The sequence below is a fragment of the Girardinichthys multiradiatus genome, chromosome 1, assembly GCF_021462225.1.
Source record: "Girardinichthys multiradiatus isolate DD_20200921_A chromosome 1, DD_fGirMul_XY1, whole genome shotgun sequence".
In the NCBI taxonomy this organism is placed as follows: Eukaryota; Metazoa; Chordata; class Actinopteri; order Cyprinodontiformes; family Goodeidae; genus Girardinichthys; species Girardinichthys multiradiatus.
Genome location: NC_061794.1, coordinates 4,573,103 through 4,595,350, shown reverse-complemented (window position 1 = coordinate 4,595,350; position 22,248 = coordinate 4,573,103). Strand labels below are relative to the sequence as shown.

Sequence of the window (22,248 nt, the reverse complement as noted above, 5' to 3'; positions counted from 1 at the left end):
TGCAGCTTTTCAATGAGATCAACGCTCGCAAGATCCACGGAGAGAGAAATGTCTTTGATGGCATATTTGGCAATCCCATCTTCTGCTCTATTGTTTTGGGGACATTCGCAGTGCAGGTCAGCTTAACCCTTTTAAACACATTCAATGGTTAGAAAAATATGTAATATTTTGTCTTTAGTACAGTTTTGCTTTTATTTGATTTTCAATTTATTTCAATTTAATTTATTTATATTGCACCAATTTACAAAACAAGAAGATATTTCAATCCAATCATACAGTCACATTGGGAATTAAGAACATACATTCTAAATCGATCCTAATTATCAAATAATTAATTCAAGTTCAGTTTATTATTCAAATTGGTTATCTAAGCAAACCCAGCAGATTGCATCGAGTCAGTGACTTGTAGCATTCACTCCTTCTGGATAACCATGTAGCGACCGTGAACTGTAGCTTGGATTGTGTCTTCGACTTTGCAGCCATCCCTCCTATTGAGCATGCATGTTTGAACTTTTCTATGATAGAGAAAAGTTAAATGTTAATGGCAGTAGTAGCTCCTATAGTGGCTTCATCTAGGAGAGAAACACAGCTAAGCAGATAGGCTCTTAGCTAGTTTCTAAGTCTATAGAATAAAAGAGAGCACATATAGTTAGTCACAGCAAAAACTAAGCTAATGTCTATGTCTAGGAGAAGGACAGGGTTAAACACTGTAGGACAAGGCCAAGCATATCATCTGTAGCTGGATAACATTAAGTTGTTGACAACAGAAGCTAATTATCCTTATTCTCCCTAATAATGAGGAAAAATGCTGTTCTAGCTTGGCAAAGAGTCTTTTTATACAAAAGTAAATTATTTTTCCAGATTTAGTAGGACTCGTCTAGATGTGTAAAGTGGCATTTTTCTCCAATTTCCTACCTTTGTGCTTTGAAGTACGCAGCTCTTAATTAAACCAAGGAACCAGCCTCCTATCCTTCGTTTTCAAGACGGCTATATTTTCTAATGCAATATATGTGAGAAGTAACACTATAAACAAAAACATCACTTTGTAAAAGGGTACAAATTAAATTGCTGCCCACTGCTGTGTTTTTTCTTGAAACTGAGCAGATTCTTTAAAAGTTGTTACAGTATTATCAGATCTATATATAAAATATATTAAGATGAAATACTTCTTTAAAATATTGTTATTTGTTCACACTCAATGCCATATGTTAGAGCAAGGTCCAGATTATGAAGACATGTTTGGGTTAGTCTGCAAATGTTTTGAGCAAAGCCAGTTGAACCTAAGATAGCATTAAAAGCTACATTTAGGCGTTCAGTTTCAGCATTAATGTTAAAATCCCCCAGTATAATGACCTTATATGTATTTATAACTAAATCAGATAAGAATTCTAAAAATCTAAAAATTGAGAGTAAGGGCCTGGTGGACGATACAAAACAGCAAAGAGAAGTGGTTTTAGTGCTTTGCAATTTGGATGAGAAAAACTAAGGGTTAGATATTCAAAAGAATTGTGGCTGTTAATTGGCCTGGAATTAAGCAATAAATCTGACTGAAAGATGGTTGCTACTCCTCCTCTATGTCGAGGAAAATAAAGATTTAAATCATTCGAAGGAGTTTACTCATTTATACTAACATAATCTTCTCGCTGTAAGCAGGTCTCTGTGAGACAAAATATATGAATCTGATTATCAGAATTCAGAAGCTGGCATTTAATAAAAGGGTCCTTGGACATCAGTAGGCATTTTGTACTGACAGTGGACACATAAAAGGTAAAAACCACAAAACAGACATATTTTCTTTCATTTTAGGTTGTTTCTTCTTTTGAAGCCAAGTTTTCAATTGCTTCATAATCCTGGGACAATCTTGTTTTTGTTGGGTGAGGAGAAATCCTTCCTCTTTCTTGTTTACTTTGACAAAGCTCACCCAGCTTTCCTGCATAGAAAATCTTTGGGGAAAGTAAGACTTCTCAATACATATTTTTTCTTTGTGGCCAATAAATTGTTATGACATGTGGTTGTGGAGTAGAACCCAGGTGCACAAGGGATGAAAATGATGATGGTCTAAAAATAATGATGATTCAATGATGAAGAAGGCAAACTTACAACGGAACACAAGGAGAACAGGACTAGCAACATGTGGAGAACAATACATAGAAACAAATCTTGACGGGAAGAGAAATGGGTAGTGTAATGGGAGGATCCAGGGGAGAGCAATGACAACACGTGAGTTTAAATACTGAGGGATGAGTAGCGAAATGACGTAGAATGCAGGTGTAAGTAAACAGCAGGATATAGGGATCAGCTCAGCAGCAGGGGCTGCGGCGAAGTTGGCAGGTTGCTGCTGCGGATAAGGACGGGGACTTGGAAGGTGCTGTTGCTACGGACGCGAGAATCACTGCTGCTGCTGAAGTTGTTGCTGTTGTGGCTGAAGAACAAATGGGAAGCGCTCTATGCTTTAGATCACAGAGAGGTGCTAGAGAAGCAGCAGAAGACGCTAGACACATCTACTATATACTCTAAGCAGGATTTTTACCTGAGGCGGGTTTAAACAGAGGACAATATTTAGAAAATATTTAACACTTTTCCTCATTCAAAATATCACATGCAGCTCAGAGAAAAGGCACTTTGGCTTTCAGTGTTCCTCGACACATAAATGAGTTGCAGATTTAGCAAACAAAGCCGGGAGATTCCAGTAATTAAAAGAACAAACCAGGTGAAGCAGTTTCTGTTTTATAATTATTCCTGTAAAGACTGTGTGTACAGTGGGGCTGGATGTGTTGGTTTACCTCTGCCCTTTGTGTTTACATGTCTGACAGTAACGACATTCTCCTTTGTGTTTCTGCTGCAGATTGTGATCGTGCAGTGGGGAGGGAAGCCCTTCAGCTGTGCACCTCTCAACGTTGAGCAGTGGCTTTGGTGTCTATGTGTGGGAGTTGGAGAGCTTCTCTGGGGACAGGTATGATGCTTTTAAGCCTGCTGTGTTACACCATAGCCAACAGGGGTTAGGCTTGATTTCCCTGAGATGAGACCAAGGAAAATATTCCTGCAATATCATCCAAAACCTAAGATTAAAACTAAGCTTTAAATCATTTTGCAAGGAGTCTTACATTAAGAGTGATTGAGTACCCATATCATGGCAGCTGTTCAGCAAAGTAATTCAGTAAAGTTGGTCAACTTGTCAAACAATTTGTTGACTTTTGCTAAAGTCTTTACCTTTTCTCAAACCTTGTAAAAAAAATCTAATGAAAAGAAAGATATCTGTGCTGCAACATGAATTCAACCACGCTTAAACTAAGCTGTGATGTGAGTTTGGAGCATTGAAACCACAGGTGTTTAAAAAACTTGTATTAAATACCAAAATTAGTTTGTTCTGATTACATGGTTTCACAGGCAATTTACTTTACACATTAAGAACTCTAAATAAAGACGTGTAAACAAGTGAATTTTTTTGCTAAAGGAGTTATGTTACCCTCCTGTTGATTGATCAGTGAGACCCACATGTTTATCACCATGTAATCGATTTATTTGTCTGAAATTGATTCTTTTCCTTCCTATTGAATGATTCTTACAAAAGTATCTGACCTCTTGTCCAAGTGGAAGTGTCAGTCATTCACTTCCTGCATCTCAGATACTTGAGCAAGCAAGCAGGCAAAAAGAGGGCCAGCTCCTTATTACTGACACTCTCTTAGTTAAAGGAGACACGGCCCATGTTGCCCTAATGACCTTCCTGGGTTACTGATGAATGAGAAACAGCAGCAGACCTGGGAATCTTTAGGTATTTAATGATTCAATGTGATTAATATTGTGATTCAGAAGGTTATGATGTGATTATACATCGATTATTAACATCGCATGACACCTTCACCCCACCCACCTACACACAAACAAGCATTCGCTTATATTAAATATTTCAGACAAAAAAAGCACTTGGAGAGAGATTCAAGGAAGTTTGTTGTTGACGTCTTGTGACCAAAGAAACCCTGTCAGAAATTTAGAGCGACTATCTCACAGCATAACGGCTGGTACAACCTACGTCTACTGGTCAACTTGGTCAACTGGCATCCCAAGTTGACATCTTTTCCACATTCTTCTTTTCCTTATATTTCTTTAGAGGCAATAAATGCCACAATAACAAGGGCTGCTTTCTTAATTATTTGTGTTTGTTGTGGTTGCCTCTGGCAGCACAGATGGATGGCGTACGCTGATGCTGTTCCTTGTTGCCGTACTTCATATCCGATTTAGCAGTAAATGGTCATCGTACAATGTGCACACATCAAACATGACATTGTACCAATGTTTATTAGATCCACATCGCATACTGTGTCATGGAATAATCTCATAAGATTGCTGAAATCACTCATTTTATACTGGCAATTAATTTTACACAGCCTGCAAATGGTGTTGGTTTCGTCCAAGTCATTTTCCCTTTTGTGCAAAAGAAGCAGGATACAGTGTTCATAGTGTTCATCATAAACTGTCTGGCTGCCATACGTTACGCTTCTGACTTCTGCCTTCTGCATTACTCAAAATTAGGTTATAAATTAACATTAAGATATTCAAGTTTTAACATTTGTTAACTGTGACAGAATCATCAGTGTCCGCATCTCGATTAATCCAAAATAGATTTTATCCTCCCGTGCCTAGCAACACAGTTCTGTCCGACAGAGCTGGGTGTTTGGTTGGATCTCGGTCCCACCTGGGACCACATATCGGTACAACAGCAGATAAAAGAAAGAGGTGACTAGCCTGGTTTGGCAGCAGGAATTTCTTTGTAGACTGTTAACGATATAGTCTCTTAAGAGTTTGCAAAGAAAAAGTTTATTCTCAGGTGTTGCAAGGACACACACAAACACCCACAACAAAATAAATGCAGGATTTTCCCAAAACAGCCTGACTGTCATATGGATGGCACATCTGGCTTGGTTGGGAGTAAAGATACACACCCACGTGTCATTAGATACTGGTACACGGTCTTCCTACTCCCGCAAGCTTCCAGTGCCAGGGACATTCCGACCCATTCAGAAGGAAACACGACTGTGAATGTGTTGGCAGACTGTCATTTTAACTTCACTTTTAACATGGAGGAAAGGTTTTTCAGACAAGGTCCCAGAAATTCCACTAAGGTCCTTAAACCATAAAAATACATGTAAACTATCTCTGTAGGCATATTATTTTAAATCTAAAATTCGAAATCATTACAGAAATAGATACACATTCATTACATAATGCAACATATCCATTTCATATATGACACAGTTGTTATTAATAAGTAAAATTACATCTAAATCATAATGATATTTCTCAACTATTAAAAACTGCCTGGGATCATGTCAGAGAAACTCGCCTTCGGTTCAGAAACACCTGAAGTTTTAGGATTAACTCTGTGAAGATAAAAAGTATTCTGTCTAAATCTAAAATACTGTAGATGACATTATGTGCATGCCAAAAAAAGGAAGGAGAGATGTCACATTTTGACAGTCCAGTTATAAACCACAGCATGATCTATCAGTCCAATATCTCACCATGCTGATTACTTTAATGGCATTATGGATTTTTTGGACTTTGTCATTAATGTCAGCATGTTTTCGATAAGATCATTTGTGAATATAATCTCTGCGCAAGTTAATATTCAGCCTTTTAGTAATTTACCATAATTTGTTAGTGAGCTGAAGCCTTTTTTCCCTGATCAACTCCAAGCAATAAGAATTACCACCTCCCACCCCCACATATGCAATGTGGGGGGTGGGGGGTGCAATTAATTATTTGCAGATTTGATGTATTTACCAAAAAACCTTGAAACGTAAAGAGTTTTTTATAGTTTACCCATGATGCATTTAAAATTTTGCTCACATTATACTCAACAGTCGTGTCACTGATTTAACTTCCCTTTAAAATCCCTCAACTGATTGTAATTATCCCAACAAATGTGGCTCCCAGGTGATTGCCACAGTGCCAACAGAGCGGCTGCCGTGTCTGAAAGAGGCGGGGCTTGGCCTGGAGTCTGGGGAGGAGGAAGGGGAGGAGCTGGCTGAGGATGAGGAGGAGATAGACTGCGCAGAACGGGAGCTGCGTCGTGGACAGATTCTCTGGTTTAGAGGGCTCAACCGTATCCAGACTCAGGTATCATTTGACAGGAACTCCACTTTTAACTGTTACCATTATTTTCTCACAGGAGCACACACGGACACCCAGACATTTCAACCTGAACCTTCACTCCGTCATGACACGTGTGCAGTTTGTTTGAGGTGAAATACAGGAATAATTGTATTGGGCCTGATGTTTGCACTGCTTTTATCAAGTGCTTAATATATTAATGCAGATCATTAAGAAATGTCGTTCATGAACTGTAGCACAACCCACACAAACTGCCAGTATCATGGTCTTCTCATGCTAATGGAACAGACTTTTGTAAAGAGATGAAGAACTTCTTAGAATGTTGACTTCTTGTTTTTTAACAATTTTAGACAAGTTTAAGGTCTTTATCTGATTTGTTCTTACTCTTGAAAAGTCAGGCTATCTCATCCAGCCTCTGCTGTTCTTCTGAATTGTGCCACACATAATGATTTTTTTCTCACAGACACTGCTGACGTTTCTGTTCTACCTAAATCCTCTCAAAATGGCTTTCTCTATCTGGGTAATGGTACCTAAGAAGCACATGGTTACCATGAGGGGGATATCTATGTGTGTGTGTGTGTGTGTGTGTGTGTGTGTGTGTGTGTGTGTGTGTGTGTGTGTGTGTGTGTGCTGCATATATGTGGAGGCTAATGCTTAGCACACAAGTTGCGTAAGTTCTTCTTACTGTCTTATGTGAAAATGAACATTTACCTTCATGAACATGAGCTCTTCTCAGAGAGCCAGGCCAGACTCTCTGCTCAAGTGCCTGCCTTATATGTGGTCACTTTTCAATAAGATTGTTTGATCTGGACACGAAAGTAGACAAATATGCAGTTTTAAGCAAAAGTTCAAAACTGCAAAAGCGTCAAGTTTTTGATATTTTCCACTTAAGCAGCTAGATTTTCTTGTAATCTTGTAAAGTAGTCTTAATAGTTCTTCAGATATGCTGGGTAGCTCTGCACTTGGCCCACATTTTTTAAAATACCACAAATGTAGATTTATTGGTTCCAATATGCATTTGAAATATAAGAGAGAGGATGGGTTGAGATTCTTTTGCAAATAAGAAGTCGTGAAAAAAACGAATTTTCTCCTGGAGACCTCATTGGTTTTGCCTGTCCTGTGCATGTAGCAGAATAAAAGCTCTGCCCGGCCATATGAGTTTGTCGCGGTGCTTTAGCTTATAAGCTTTGGCTTGTTCTGCTTTGCGTTTGTTCTACTTTGATTACTGAGTTTGTTTCACTGCAAGTATTAAAAAACTTGTAGTAAAAAAGATTTTATCAAGCTATGGATAATTGTTCTCAGACATCTGGCAGAAAATAAGTTACCCTACTTTAATCTAAAGGCAATGTCTTTAGAAAACATGAAAGAATCTAACTCGGTACAAAATCTGTGAGATGGATCATTCTTCAGTTAATCCGCTACCGTATGAAACGTTTTCTGCCAACAGCTCTTTGGAGATCACCTTGATGGACCTAAAATCCTTGTTATCTGTGGTTGTATTCATAGATTTAACTAGGGAAATTGGGATAAATTATCTTTGTGACAGGCTGCTGGAAAAAGAATACATATAACTCCAACATTAAATTGATTCTTTGCTATATTGCATCAGATGTGCAAACACATCACTGATTATTTATTACCTTTGGAATTTAGGAGCCTTTTTATTCCTGAATGATTCAAAGATCAAAAATAATTGACATCACAAACAAAAGACAGAAACAAATCCAAATAATAAATGACATAACAGTCCAAACTATTTTTTTTCCATAGAAGAAAAACTTTTAAAAACCTTCAGAAAGGTTGGAGAACTATTGATGAAGACCACTTTTAGAGATTAGGAGAAAGTGCAGCTGCTTGGCAGGAAAAACAAGAGGCGACTCAAGACTTGTGCGCAGTAGAGTGGTCACCAATATTTTTAGTGAATTTAGGGGAAAAGGAAAGGACAAAACATTTTCTATACTTTCATCAGGGCCCCGTGAAAACCTTTCAAAGGGTCCCTAGCCACGAATACGCACTCAGGCCGGACCCTCCTCTATGGAGGCAGATATGTTTCGCATCATCTGAGCTTGCGTTTTGGATGTGAACATCTGTGCATTATGAAGTGAGAAGCGGCATAGCTACACATCTGAACTCATACAGCTAGATATTTACCTGTACCAAAAACTCACATACATGCAAAATCAGTGAGATTGTGTGTAAAATTTCCACAAGTGGAAAAGTTTCACACAATCTTGCTCTGAATGTTAAGTTTTGCACAAATGAAGCAACAGCAACAAACTAATATTTCACCAGGTGTTTGTATTTTGTTTAACTTGTGTTAATTTTCCCACTTCAACTACAGGTCAGTGAACACAACTTGTCAAATCTGTTGCTATGCATGTTCACCTCTTCTATCACAGGTGCTCAACTCTCTTCCTGCGACTTCTCAAAAATCCTTGCTGGATGTTTGTATTAAAACCCAGCAATAGTAAGACGGAGGGTTGGGAGGACAGCCGATTTGATGATTTAGATAGGAAATCTGTTCATGAAATGATCCAGCGTTCTTTGTGTCCATTCTCTTGTTTTTTTTCCTCAACGTAAAGTTCGTTGTTAACTACATTACTTGAATAGTTTTCTTCACTCACCATCTCCTGTGTGAGACGACTGGGTCACACTGCAAGTTAACTTCTGCACCGCTGTACCAAACTGTGCCACTGCATCAATCCTAATAAATGACTTCAATAACAGGTGCTGATGCAGTCAGATGTGTGAACAGTGGTAATGAGAGAGCAACATACAGACAGAATCTGTTTATCTCACTAATAACAAACTTTACCACTGATAAACACAGAGAAATACCTGTCCACTCCTCTCTGTGGAAAAAGAGCTGCTTCATATTCATGAGTGCTGCAGTTTGTTATAGAAATTATTTCTGTTTTCAAAAGACAGACTCTTGTTACAAGCTACTTTTCCACTTGATCTAATGGTTGTGATTAAAAATAAGCACTGACATTACATTGAGTATGTACGGCCATTTAAGTGCAAGATGACGCAATGCCCCAACAGCGCCCCCCTTCCTCTAAAATTAATCCAATGCTTCTGAGGCCAGATAAGTTTGTTTCCCCTGGTTTTTGTCTCTGGTTTCACAGGTAGGGTCACAGCTGGGTAAATGATCTCCCTGTGCGCTGGCATGTTTTATGTTTGTCCCCTTACCAAACACATTAAACATTAAACATTAAACAGTGTACCTGAAACATGAAGACAAAACTATACAGATGCATAACTAAGGATTTCAAAGGTGCATCTTTTTACTTTGTAACGAGTGAAAAAGCTGCACTTTATTGAATCTTCTATAAAACCAAATCCTGACTACAGATTGTTGTAATACTAACAAATGTGGCTCCAGACCCTGCGTATAATATTAGACATTCTGCCCAAATCACGGCAGAATTAAATGTGCACCTCAACTCTCCTGTTTCCACCAGAACTGTCCGTTGGGAGCTCCACAGGGTCAATATACACGCCCGGGCTGCTATAGCCAAACCTTTGGTCACTCATGCCAATGCCAAACGTCGGTTTCAATGGTGCACGGAGCGCAAATCTTGGGCTGTGGACAATGTGAAGCATGTATTGTTCTCTGATGAGTCCACCTTTACTGTTTTCCCACATCCTGGAGAGTTACGGTGTGGAGAAGCCCCAAAGAAGTGCACCACCCAGACTGTTGAATGCCCAGAGTGAAGCATGGGGGTGGATCAGTGATGGTTTGGGCTGCCATATCATGGCATTCCCTTGGCCCAATACTTGTGCTAGATGAGCGCGTCACTGCCAAGGACTACCGAACCATTCTTGAGGACCATGTGCATCCAATGGTTCAAACATTGTATCCTGAAGGCGGTGCCGTGTGTCAGGATGACAATGCACCAATACACACAGCAAGACTGGTGAAATATTGGTTTGATGAACATGAAAGTGAAGTTGAACATCTCCCATGTCCTGCACAGTCACCAGATCTAAATATTATTGAGCCACTTTGGGATGTTTTGGAGGAGCGAGTCAAGAAACGTTTTCCTCCACCAGTATCACGTAGTGACCTGGCCACTATCCTGCAAGAAGAATGGCTTAAAATCCCTCTGACCACTGTGCAGGACTTGTATATGTCATTCCCAAGACGAATTGACGCTGTATTGGCCGCAAAAGGATGCCTACACCATACTAATAAATTATTGTGGTCTAAAACCAGGTGTTTCAGTTTCATTGTCCAACCCCTGTATTTTGTCTGTCAGAAAGGAAAATAGTAGATATATCATCTATCCAGCAATGCCACTTTGGAGCTGCAGCATTTTAATTCCAGCGAACCACCACTTGAATGGGATGACACCATTATGCCTGGATGCACTGGAGGAAGCTTCTATATAGCCCAGAAAAGGTGGCGCCGATTATAGTTGTTCTTGCATCTTGCGTCTGCTTGCCTGAAAAGACCAGCGACCATTTGCTGTGGGTTTTGATCCCCACACTGCAGTAAAGAGAGGTTCTCTCGCAGCTATTTCAACACCGGAAGGATGAGGACACATTCTCATCCTTTTTGCTGGTCGAGGAGAGGTTTCATCTTCATCCCTTCTCTCGTACACTGAGACTGATTCAGGGTTATCATTAAGGTGTAGGATTGCCAGCTGTAACACAGCCCAGTCGTTGTGGGTGAGAGTACACAGAGCCAATGATAAATTAAATACCTCCTCTTAAATCCAATTGATACAGGCAGAGCTCTCCTATTTCATACATGAAAATATACCCCCATCTACCACTCAGTCCATATGGTTCCAAAGACCACTCTTCCTGCAGAGTGTCGAACGGAGGCCTTTGTACCTTGCATAGGTAATATGTTGATTTCTTCGGGGCATCCAATTCACGGTGTGTATGCTGGTAGACGGTTACTGGGATTTCACACAGAACCTATGTACCTCTTTGCTGACCCGAGGTCTGATTTTCATCCATTGTTGTTGGTGAAGTTGGATCATCATCTGCAGAGTATGTTATGATAGGAATTCCGATTGGTATCTCAGATGAGGAAGTAGATGATGTAGATGGTTGTTCATCATCTCGGCACGCCTTGCATTTCTCCCCGGTTTGATGGAAAACTCTCTTAACTCTAACCATTGTTCAACGAGTGTTCTTTTCCAGGCAATGTTGCAAGTAAATTACAGCGTTTTCTGCTAGTATTTAAAACAAACACTGAAGTAATATAAAAACAGATGTAGATGTAAAAACATCTAAAAACATACAATTAAATAATAACAGCCTTAAACAAAATGAATTTACAATTCTGTCAGGTTTTCTTTTTATCAGAATTGCGTTTGACGTGCCTGCATTAAGTTGAGTGGAGAAACTGCATGTTTTTTTTTAGATGTAAAAACATCTAAAACATACAATTACATAATACAGTTAAATAATACAATTAAATATTAACAGCCTTTAACACACCCTTCAGTTTTAATTGGTTGATTCTAGATTTGTCCCCCCCTAATGACGACATCTGATCAGCTGCAGGGTTACGCACCTTCCGTTTACGCCCCCTTTTGACCACGCCGCTTCCTGTTATATCCCTTCCGGTCACGCCCCCTTCTGGTTACGCACACCTGTCACAGTTTTCACACCTCGTTTGATTGAAGGGTGTGCTATAATCTCTCACGTGCAATTTGTTTTTTGTACACTGGCTTATAATAAGCAGAGTGACATTCTGTTGGTGTTTGTTACTTTGTTCATCAAAAACATAAGAAACAAGCTTATAATGACTTACCTCCGCTTGGTTTGCCTTTAAGAACGGCAGAGATGAGGGCCGACCAGAAAACCCAAGCCAAACTAGAGCTCTTACTGTGATTGGTTTGGTTCGATGCCATGACAACGCCCCTCCCCTCACCTGCTCCACCCTCCTACTCACAACTGGGTTTTAATACAAACATCCGGCAAGGATTGTTTGAGAAGTTGCAGGAAGAGAGTTGAGCACCTGAGAGAGAAGAGGTGAGCATGCATAGCAACAGATTTGAGAAATTGTGTTCACTGACCTGAGGTTGAAAATTAACACAAGTTAAACAAAATATAAACACGTGGTGAATTATTAGTTTGTAGCTGTTGCTTTATTTATGCAAATGCCATTTTAAGTATTTATTTTCTGAAACTTCACATTCAGATGTTTGTGCGAAAACTTCCCGCAAGTGAAAATTTGACACACAAGCTCAAACTGATTTTGCATGTATTTGAGTTTTTGATACAGGTAAATATTTAGCTGTACGAATTGCTGTGCAGCTTCTCACTTCCCAATGCACAGATGTTCACATCTAAAATACAAGCTCAAATGATTTGAAATGAACTGTATCTGCCTCCATACTCCTGCCCTCACTGAGTGATGCTGCTGTTTTGTCTCTGTCCTGCAGATGGAGGTAGTGAGCACATTCAAGCGAAGCGGTTCGTTTCAGGGAGCAGTGAGACGGCGCTCCTCCGTGCTCAGTCAGCTCCACGACGTAAACACTATCTCTACCCCCTCTCACGTAGCTCTCTCCACCGCAACAGCCAATACCAGCCCAGCCCCTGGGAGTGAGTTCGCCGAAAGCATGCACACACCCCTTCTCCCCACCCCACACACATATTATGTACTTGCACACATTCATCCACAGACAAAAAAAACACATGTACACACTGCTGCACGGCACGTGGACTGCGGTATTTTTACTCTCTATGGTTGTGTCCCCTCCGGCTCGCCTGCTGCTCGTGTGTGTGCAATGTCTCCTCTGTTTTTTGGTTTCTCCTTCTTATTCTCCTGTTGGAACAGCACCCAGTCCTGACCGGCTGTGTCGTTCTGGTCTGATCTGGACTGGTCCAATCCTAATGTCGGTCTCAGGCCAGAGTCTGTTTTGTTGTTGAGTGTTGGTTCGTGCAGGAGGCGGCTGACTGCTCTCTCTCTCTGTACGAGCACAACCGATAGTCCTCAAACACAGATTGGGAGTGATATAAAAAGAAGAGGATTTATTTTGTGATGTCCTAAAGTTCAGGGAGTGAACGGCAGCTCCTCCTGCACCACCTATTCTTATGTTTGCATACAAGGTCAAGCGTAGTTCTTTTGGTTTCCCCTACTCTTAACACCTCTAACAAGTGTTGTCATTTTTTTACTCTAAAAATAAGACAATATACTACTGCTGTAAAAATCATGTGATGATATTTTGATAATGGTACATTATATCTCACTGCCATTGAATTCATACTCATCACCAAACAGCTTCCACATGGCTTCTCTTAAACTGTAAACCTTCGAGTATAAAAGCCCATAACTCACTGCTGTTTCTAAGAGTAAACTTAAGGAGCACTTCTCTTTTCCTCTTTCACTCTTGCTTTCTTTCTTCTGCCTCTACTGCTCTCTTTTGTTTGGTGCTGCAATGTTGTGGTTAATTATGTAACAGTATTTCCAGCTCTGACGTCAAGCGTTTGACAGACTTCTTTCTCAGCCTGTTTTTTTCATGCTCTCTCTCTCACCATCACAGCTCTCTTTCTCTTTTTATTCTTATTTAAGAAACAATGCAGGTTCCCTGTTTGCGGAATAATTCCTTGAAATGTCTTCTAATTGTTCTTCATATGTAGAGTTGTTCTCTTGTAGAGCTATTTAGATTTTAATGAATCTAAATGCGGGCTCTTTTATAGCATACTGATAAGATTTATTTAGTAGGTTTTTCTTTCTTTTTTCATCCTGTTTTCCCCCTTTTTTGGATCTCACCACATCTTTTTTGCCATTATCCCATGTTTTTATTAAAATAGCTACAATCCCTGATTTTATTCTTAATTTTTTTGAATGTCAGTTCTGCGTGTGTCTGTTTGTAAGCGTGCCAAGAAGTATGTGCATCTGCAGACATATCGGCAAGCCGCAGTTTGACTCGTGCAGTTAGTTTAGTGCTTGTATGCCTGTGAATAAGTGTGTGCATGCATGCGTGCTGACTCCTCATTTGTTTGTTTCATTTGCCTTCTCAGTTGCTTATCCTTACCTTCCTTGCTCCTCTCCGTCACATGCCCCGCCTTATTCCACCCCACGCTGACCTTCCGCCCATCACCCGTAGTGGAAGAAATAGAAAGGCCTGGGTTAATTGTTGTCATCCTGCACAGTCATGAGGACAAACCTGGACTTCATGCTTGGATTAAACATCCTTTACTTCACCTCTTAATGAGAATATGCTTTGCAAAAAAATATTCTTGTTCACATCTGCAAAACTGGCCTGCCAGATCCAAAAAATAAACTGAAAGTTGAAGTAGGGATGTTCAATCAAAGTATGGAGCTCAGCTTCAGGTCTGGCCACTACCAGCTCATTGCTTGCTTTTTAATTCTCTTACAGTAATTTAAAGGCTTGTTATATTCAGGTCTGGACTGTGACATAGTTTGTAGCCACTGTCCTGTGGTTAAGTCCCCTATTTAGGCAAACAAGCTTTGGGGGGAATGTGAAGGAGCAAGCACTAACTTTGTGTTTTATGTGACGCAGGTTTGCTTCTCTGAATCATGTTGCCAAGCAGCCTGAGGGCAAATAAAAAGCACTGTCATTCTTGTTGGTTTGAACTCTCAGAAGAGGAGGGTAAATGGACCCTTATATATGTATATCAGACTTCATTATCTTTAAAAGATGTATTTAGTAGAAACTCTGCTAATTTCTTATTATCAACAAAGAGCAGAACAAGAAATGAATTCCTGCTGTTAACAAGCATTGTGTAGCCCTGTTGTTTTATTCCTTTGTAGTTCCTGGCCAGAAACTATTAACTGGACGGAAAGTCTGCACCCATGCCAGCAGCTCTGGGAGCTTTCTGATTCGCACTAATGCTCAGGTCAGCATGCAAACATGCTTACAGCGCCTAGAGCCTAATGTTCAAAGCTAAAGCTGCTAATGGTCGTCGAGTGTTGCTTTAATTAACACTGGCAGCAAAGGTTCTGCTGAGAGTCATAGAAACAGCATTTCTCATGAAAGTATTGTTCCTACTTAAAAGGGTTATCACTAGATTTTGGATCTTACAGACACTAAAGTTATTTTAATTTAATTTTAAATAACAATGCACTCACTAGCTACTTTATACAAGAAACCTGTTGAGTTGATTTTTAACAGAAATAGCAAATCAGCCAATCATCAACTGAAAGCATTTAGGCATCTTAATTGGTAGAAGATGATTTGCTGTATTTCAAAGCCAGCATCAGAGTGGGGAAATGGTTGTTGGTGCCAGACTGGTTGGTCTCAGAAACTAGTGAGCTACTCAGAGCTTCAGAGAGAATGATCTGAAAATGGGAAAATTTCCAGTGAGCAGGAGTTGTGTGGAAAAAATGCTTTGTCGATGTCACAATATTATTGGATGACTCTGCTACCTTCGAAGCATTGAAGAAGGACCCAACAAAGACCTGCAAGAAGGTCACAGACTGCCAACCTGGTGAGGCCACTGCACACTTATATGGTCCCCCAAATAAATACAAGGGTGAAATATCACTGAGACCCTTCATCAGCACCATGAACTCAATTACTTCCAACATTTTTAAACTCCTTACTGCCAGTTTAGCTCAGATAGTAGATAACAACCCATATCACAATTAGAACTCAACAGATGTTGCCACCTGAGAATCTTCAGTACACCAGTGAAAACTGATGCTGTGAGAGGGAACGCTGAGGTCCTTAGTATGATGCAGTCATTAAACACAAAAAAATCAATTTGTTAGACTTTCGGTCCCTCAGGGCTGATCAGGTTAAAAAAATCATCTAAAAAATGACGATTTTTTTTTTGGTGCATCATTACATCCTTACAAGTCTCTAGGAATGGAGTATAATAATAGTTGCATGTGTGTTGGTTGTTACTTCATATTAGCTTAAAGGTTTGCAATCTTTGTTACCTGATACTCCAGTTTTCAATGTTTAGTCAATTTTAGGCAGATTAGGACCATTTACTTTAAATTGTCCAAGGTTTCTTTCAGCAACTAACCCTAAAAATGTTGACCGTGGTTAGTATTGCTACTAAGCTGGCAGTCATCCTGGTAAATTAGCCCAGGGTTTCTGTCTCTGGAAATGTGCTTTACTGTTGTAAAATGGCTGGAATAATAGAGCCAGTCCCAATGAACAAGCAGGAAGCAAGGTTGAAAAACAAGGAGACATAAACAATTCAGTGAATTTGTGAATTAATTAACATCACAGGTACCACATATCGTTAACTTTCTGTTTACATTCACCTGAATTAATATTCTACAGGTGTCATCTGTTGTGACCATATAAAAACAAAATTCAGCCTTAATTTCTGAGATACCAACAAAGCAGCGTTTTATGGCTGTTTAGTCCACTAAAGTTAAAAAGTTAAAATGATTGAGTCCAACTAAAGCCGCTATAAATGCCATGTTCATTTTCTGTCATCCTTGGTGCAATAAAGTCACATTGTTAGGGTAGGACATCAAAATTTTTACAGTCTTGATACCATTTTATCAATGTGGATATGAACAGGAACATAGAGAAAACATATGAAGGCGTTTGGAGGCTGTGATGCTCTCTTGTACTATAGTTTGTAATGAATAAATGGCAGAAAATCTTTTATAGGTTATCTTCAACTCCTAACAGGAACAAGGTATTCAGTCACATATTCACTTCGCTCAGATTTTTCTTTGTGAAAGTCAAACCTAAAGGTAAAACTACAGGAGGCACTCATCTTTTCACGTATGAATTTATGTTAGCTGTTGAAAGCTACGCTTTCAGAATGTCACCTTTAAAAATATGAGTTACATTTCTAGATAACTCTGAAATAATGTGATGAGACCCAACCTTGTTTGTAGAGTGGGTCTCTTTTATATCCAGCACTGACACCCTCATCTGTCACCAGTTGTCTGATGGTTTCACAGAAATATCTTCCTGGATGATGTTGTTCTATGTGAAATCTATTTGTTGCTATGCACCCAAATTTGTTAAGTTCATTACCGCATCAGAATCTCCATCTTTTAAAAGCCTTTATATACAGTGACCAACGCATGTTAAATAAAAAATTCACGCCTGTCTGAATATCACTTGTCTGACATTTATGTTTATTGCTAAATAAGATGTGTTATGCTGTTGTTTGGAAATGATGAGGAACCAAATACAGATGGTCAATGCAAATAATGAAACTTTAAGGGCCCTGCGGTGATGGCGCCAGTGGCACTGATGGCGCCAGTGGCGCTGATGGCGTAGGGGTTTAAGTGCTCTACCCATATAAGGAGGCCTTAATCCTTGACTCAGGCTGTTGTGGGATCAAATCCTGGCCCATTGACATTTACTGCACACCCTTCCCTTGCTCTCTCCACCCTATTTTCTGTTAAATTGTTTATGATAAAAAACAGAATTTGTAAATAAAATAAAAAGCTAAAGTACAGCAATAGGCAGACTTTCAACAGAGAAAGGACGAGGGTTTGACAAGAAGCATCAGCAAACAACATTCTACATGAACACCATAGAAAAATCAAGACAAACCAGAAAAGGAGAAAATTTAAAAGAAAGATTCAAATGTGATTTAATTTATATCATCTTTTATATATATATTGCTTTTCAATAAGAAAACCCTTTGGATCCTCGGAACTGATCTGTAAATCCAGACCTTCCATTTCAGGCTGTTTATAAAATGCTGGCTGCAGTTGGCTTTGGACAGGAAATATGGTGAAGAAATAAGATTTTTAGATCTAAACCAAAGTCCATCTTTAGCGGAGTGCAGGAGGAGAATATGCAGGGAATCGACAAAGGTGTTTCAGTGGATTACAGTTCAGCCATTACATCCTGAAGGTAGAAAACACTGTGGGAGACTAGCACCATTAACCAGTCATCTACCTCGAAGCTTTTCCCTGTATTTATGTTGCAGTTCTTCTCATCAGCAGTTGCACAGCAGCCTCTCATGTTGCAGAGCCAGTTTCCTCTTTGAACTTTGACCACCTTTGTTTTTCCATGAAGAAATGCTGAAAGAGTCGACAGGGAGAGGAAAGGAGATGTGTGAGAGAAACACAGCAGTGCCCTGACCTTCAGATCTCTCTGGTCACATTGTGGGCGTCATATACTCGAACGTTTACTCTTACCATGAAGACAAAATGAAAACAAGAAAGCGCTGAAGAAGTGATAAAGTAATATTCTGAACCCTTATCAGTGTGCATAAGGTGTTTTTCTACTGTCTGAAAGGCTCTTTGGAAAAACAGATAAGCATTGAACCTACTGCTTGACCATGTGTCTGTCTGTCTGTCTGCTGTCTGTCTGTGTGTCTGTCTGTCTGTCTGTCTACATGAGCCAGAGTCATATATAGAGACTTCTTGTAGTATGACCAACAGCAGCACTGACCTCCATTCAGCTGTCTGACCATCCTCTCATAATCACAGTTTGGACTCCTGTCAGTGTTGCAGTCAACATTGAACTTCATTAATTTAGAACTCATTAGGCTAAACTGTCTCTATGTAGGGTTCTGCCTGCCTTTGTCTGACTGAAAATTTGCACTAAACTGTCTTAATTTCTTTTGAGCTCATGCTGCTTCTTCTCCTCTGTTTGGGTTTGAGGGCTGGTTGCATGGACCACACTGACATGGCAAAGGAATGTGTTCCTGCACGCAGACACCATAACTACATAATCCACCATAAAGTGTGTGTGTGTGTGTGTGTGTGTGTGTGTGTGTGTGTGTGTGTGTGTGTGTGTGTGTGTGTGTGTGTGTGTGTGTGTGTGTGTGCGTGTAGGAGAGCGGAAAAGAGCATTTGTGACACAGCTCTGATTCAGCATGACCTGGCTGCCTCTCTGTATGTGACAGGGCTGATGCCTGAGCTGCACTCTGGCCTTTAAGCCAATCACTTTTTGTTTCTAGTAATCTAACCAATCCACACTCTTCTAACCGGCTGATTCTCTGTGATGTCTCTCTTCTGTTTTGCAGTATATTTAAATTGTTTTATTATCCTGCAGCAACCTCATCATCAACATCATTTTAGTCACTCTGTTCTCCTCTGTTTCTCATGCCCTGCATGGCTGCAGAACATGTTGCACATGTGTGTGCAAATAAAGATGCTGACTACCTAACTGACTGACTCATTGTTTGGCTCTTGATGTGTTTTGCGAGTTTGAACCAGATCTCTTGAACAAACAGCCCAAATAAAAACTGTATGATGCATGCAGACATCAGCCACCGAGCTTTACAATATGGAGACGACATTAGCTTCTGGTTTACTCAGTTTCTCACTACTGCTGCATGCTTCTTTCTGTATTCTATATATGTGTGTAGTCACTGCTGTAGGTTCCAGCCAGTTTTGTTTTTACTCTACATGAACTAACACACTGACCAGCCTGCTTCTTCTCCATTTGTGCCTAACAACCATCTCTGTGCATGCATATGATGCAGTGTTGTGAGTGTATTACCACCCCAAAACACACACACACACACATTACCCATGTGTGTACAAAGCTTCTGTGTTTTTGTGATAGTGGCAACTGAGTCCTTTTGTCTTTTGGTGTGTGATTGATGTGTGAGAACTGACAAGCCTATTATCATTCAACTCATTTTGAAACAGTTTTATTTTATTTTTAGCACTTTTGATCAGGTGGATGTTGTGTTGGCATTTAGTTGGTCAACATCTCTCTGCTGTTAAGGTCACAGTCAATCACATACACATTTTGAAAATTGTCCTCCTGTAGGCTTAATAAACCAATACAAGAATTAAGTCAGTTATATTGGATTTATTAATAAATAAGGTCAAATGTTCTGTTTAAACACAATCATGATGATTTTGTACCCACTTATTCAAGTTGTATTGCCTCTATATGGACACTTTGACCTCACTGCAATTCAGGACACAGGGTTTGCTTAGTTTTTTTCTCAATGATAAAAACATCTGCAAAAAATTAAATGGACATAAACAAGTTCTTTGTTATTTATCTACATTTCTATATTCTGGTTTCCTGAAAAGTTGCAAATCTTGAAAATTATGCTTCATATATGATTTTTGAAAAGTCCCTCACAAAGTAATAAATAAGAAAACACGCAGGAAATAAGTTACACTCACCGGCCACTTTATTAGGTCCACCTGTCCAACTGCTTGTTAACGCAAATTTCTAATCAGCCAATCACATGGCAGAAACTCAATGCATTTAGGCATGTAGACATGGTCAAGACGATCTGCTGCAGTTCAAACTGACCATCAGAATGGGGAAGAAAGGTGATTTAAGTGACTTTAAACGTGGCATGGTTGTTGGTGCCAGACGGGCTGGTCTGAGTATTTCAGAAACTGCTGATCTACTGGGATTTTAACGCTCTACCATCTCTAGGGTTTACAGAAAATGGTCTGAAAAAGAGAAAATATCCAGTGAGCGTCAGTTCTGTGGGCGCAAATGCCTTGTTGATGCCAGAGGTCAGAGGAGAATGGCCAGACTGGTTCGAGCTGATAGAAAGGCAACGGTATCTAAAATAACCACTCGTTACAACCAAGGCATGCAGAAGAGCATCTCTGAACGCACAACATGTTGAATCTTGAAGCGGATGGGCTACAGCAGCAGAAGACCAGACCAGGTGCCACTCCTGTCAGCTAAGAACAGAAAACTGAGGCTACAATTCACACAGGCTCACCAAAATTGGACAACAGAAGATTGGAAAAACGTTGCCTGGTCTGATGAGTCTCAATTTCTGCTGCGACATTCGGATGGTAAGGTCAGAATTTGGCGTCAACAACATAAAAGCATGGATCCATCCTGTCTTGTACCAACGATTCAAGCTGGTGGAGGTGGTGTAATGGTGTGGGGGATATTTTCTTGGCCCACTTTGGGCCCCTTAGTACCAATTGAGCATCGTGCCAACGCCACAGCCTACCTGAGTATTGTTGCTGACCATGTCCATCCCTTTATGACCACAGTGTACCCATCTTCTGATGGTTACTTCCAGCAGGATGACGCGCCATGTCATAAAGCATGAATCATCTCAGACTGGTTTCTTGAACATGACAATGAGTTCACTGGACTCAAATAGCCTCCACAGTCACCAGATCTCAATCCAATAGAGCACCTGTGGGGTGTGGTGGAACAGGAGATTAACACCATGGATGTGCAGCTAACAAATCTGCAGCATCTGTGTGATGCTATCATGTCAATATGGACCAAACTCTCTGAGGAATGTTTCCAGTACCTTGTTGAATCTATGCCACGAAGGATTAAGGCAGTTCTGAAGGCAAAAGGGGGTCCAACCCGGTACTAGCAAGGTGTACCTAATAAAGTGGCCGGTGAGTGTAAATGGAACAGAGATATACGAGGAAATAAATAAAAATAATTTTTTTGTGAACATAAATACTTCAAATTTCTCAACATTATATCTTTAGGTGGCTTTCTTTTACAAGGTAAATGTTTGCTATTTTGGTATAATTAAACAGGTAGCTTCATACAATCCCTTTCCAGGGATTCAGATAAGCTAAAAATAGGGATTTTAATTGGCCAAATGTAGAATCTAAAATGGCTGCCTTACATAAAAAACAGTGAAAGATGCAATTGTACCCAGCTTATCAGGAGTTCTGACAGTTTGTATCTTGTTAAACCACGTTCCTCATGTTGTACAAGCTTTATTTATTAACATGATTCGTTTAATGTTTAAAGGCATACACTCAAGGGAAATATTTAATCGTCTTTTATTTATAATTGTCAGCACCTGAACAGCTAGCAAATCCCACTGGTTTTACAGCCTTGCAGGTGGGATTCATTCTGCTGAGGTGCAACATTGTTCCCAGATCTAAGCTCTGACTTCCAAGACAAATCAAAGGTGGAGTAGGCGGCTTGGGGTACTTTTGACACATTGACATTAGAAATAACTAGTAAAAAAGGACAAAACTAATCAATTAGTTAAGATGAGTAAATCCTTCAGTGAGAGTTACCATAGCTTCATTGTCCTTCTAAACTTTCATTCACAGTAGCGGTAACCTGTTCACTAAACACCTCGATGCTGGCTGCACTCAACAGTACACAAGCTAATATTTCTTTACAGTAATCGTAATATTATGTTTGAAAAACAACATCATAAATGGGGAAAAAGCTACCTTCTTGTTCATTACGAGGTCAAATAATAATAATTAGTTAGTTTGTGAGCTACATGGAATGTTTCGGCTTTAAAACTTGCTTGTTTTTTTTTGTAAGGGCTACAATACAT

General features: G+C 39.8%; 1 protein-coding gene across 4 annotated transcripts in view; it reads left to right on the top strand.

The window, feature by feature from the left end:
* The window catches only part of atp2b3b (ATPase plasma membrane Ca2+ transporting 3b), a 137,928-nt gene that overhangs the window by 110,014 nt on the left and 5,666 nt on the right, over positions 1–22,248 (top strand). For 2 of the 4 annotated variants that reach the window (XM_047347489.1, XM_047347569.1), the window contains exons 22-24: positions 1–116; positions 2,846–2,953; positions 5,935–6,117. The exon at positions 1–116 is cut by the window's left edge and continues 96 nt beyond it. In XM_047347489.1, the coding sequence (XP_047203445.1) occupies positions 1–116; positions 2,846–2,953; positions 5,935–6,117 (407 nt within the window). Of the gene's footprint in view, positions 117–2,845; positions 2,954–5,934; positions 6,118–12,518; positions 12,679–22,248 lie in introns of all 4 variants that reach the window. The other 2 variants (XM_047347739.1, XM_047347652.1) reach the window with 2 other exon arrangements.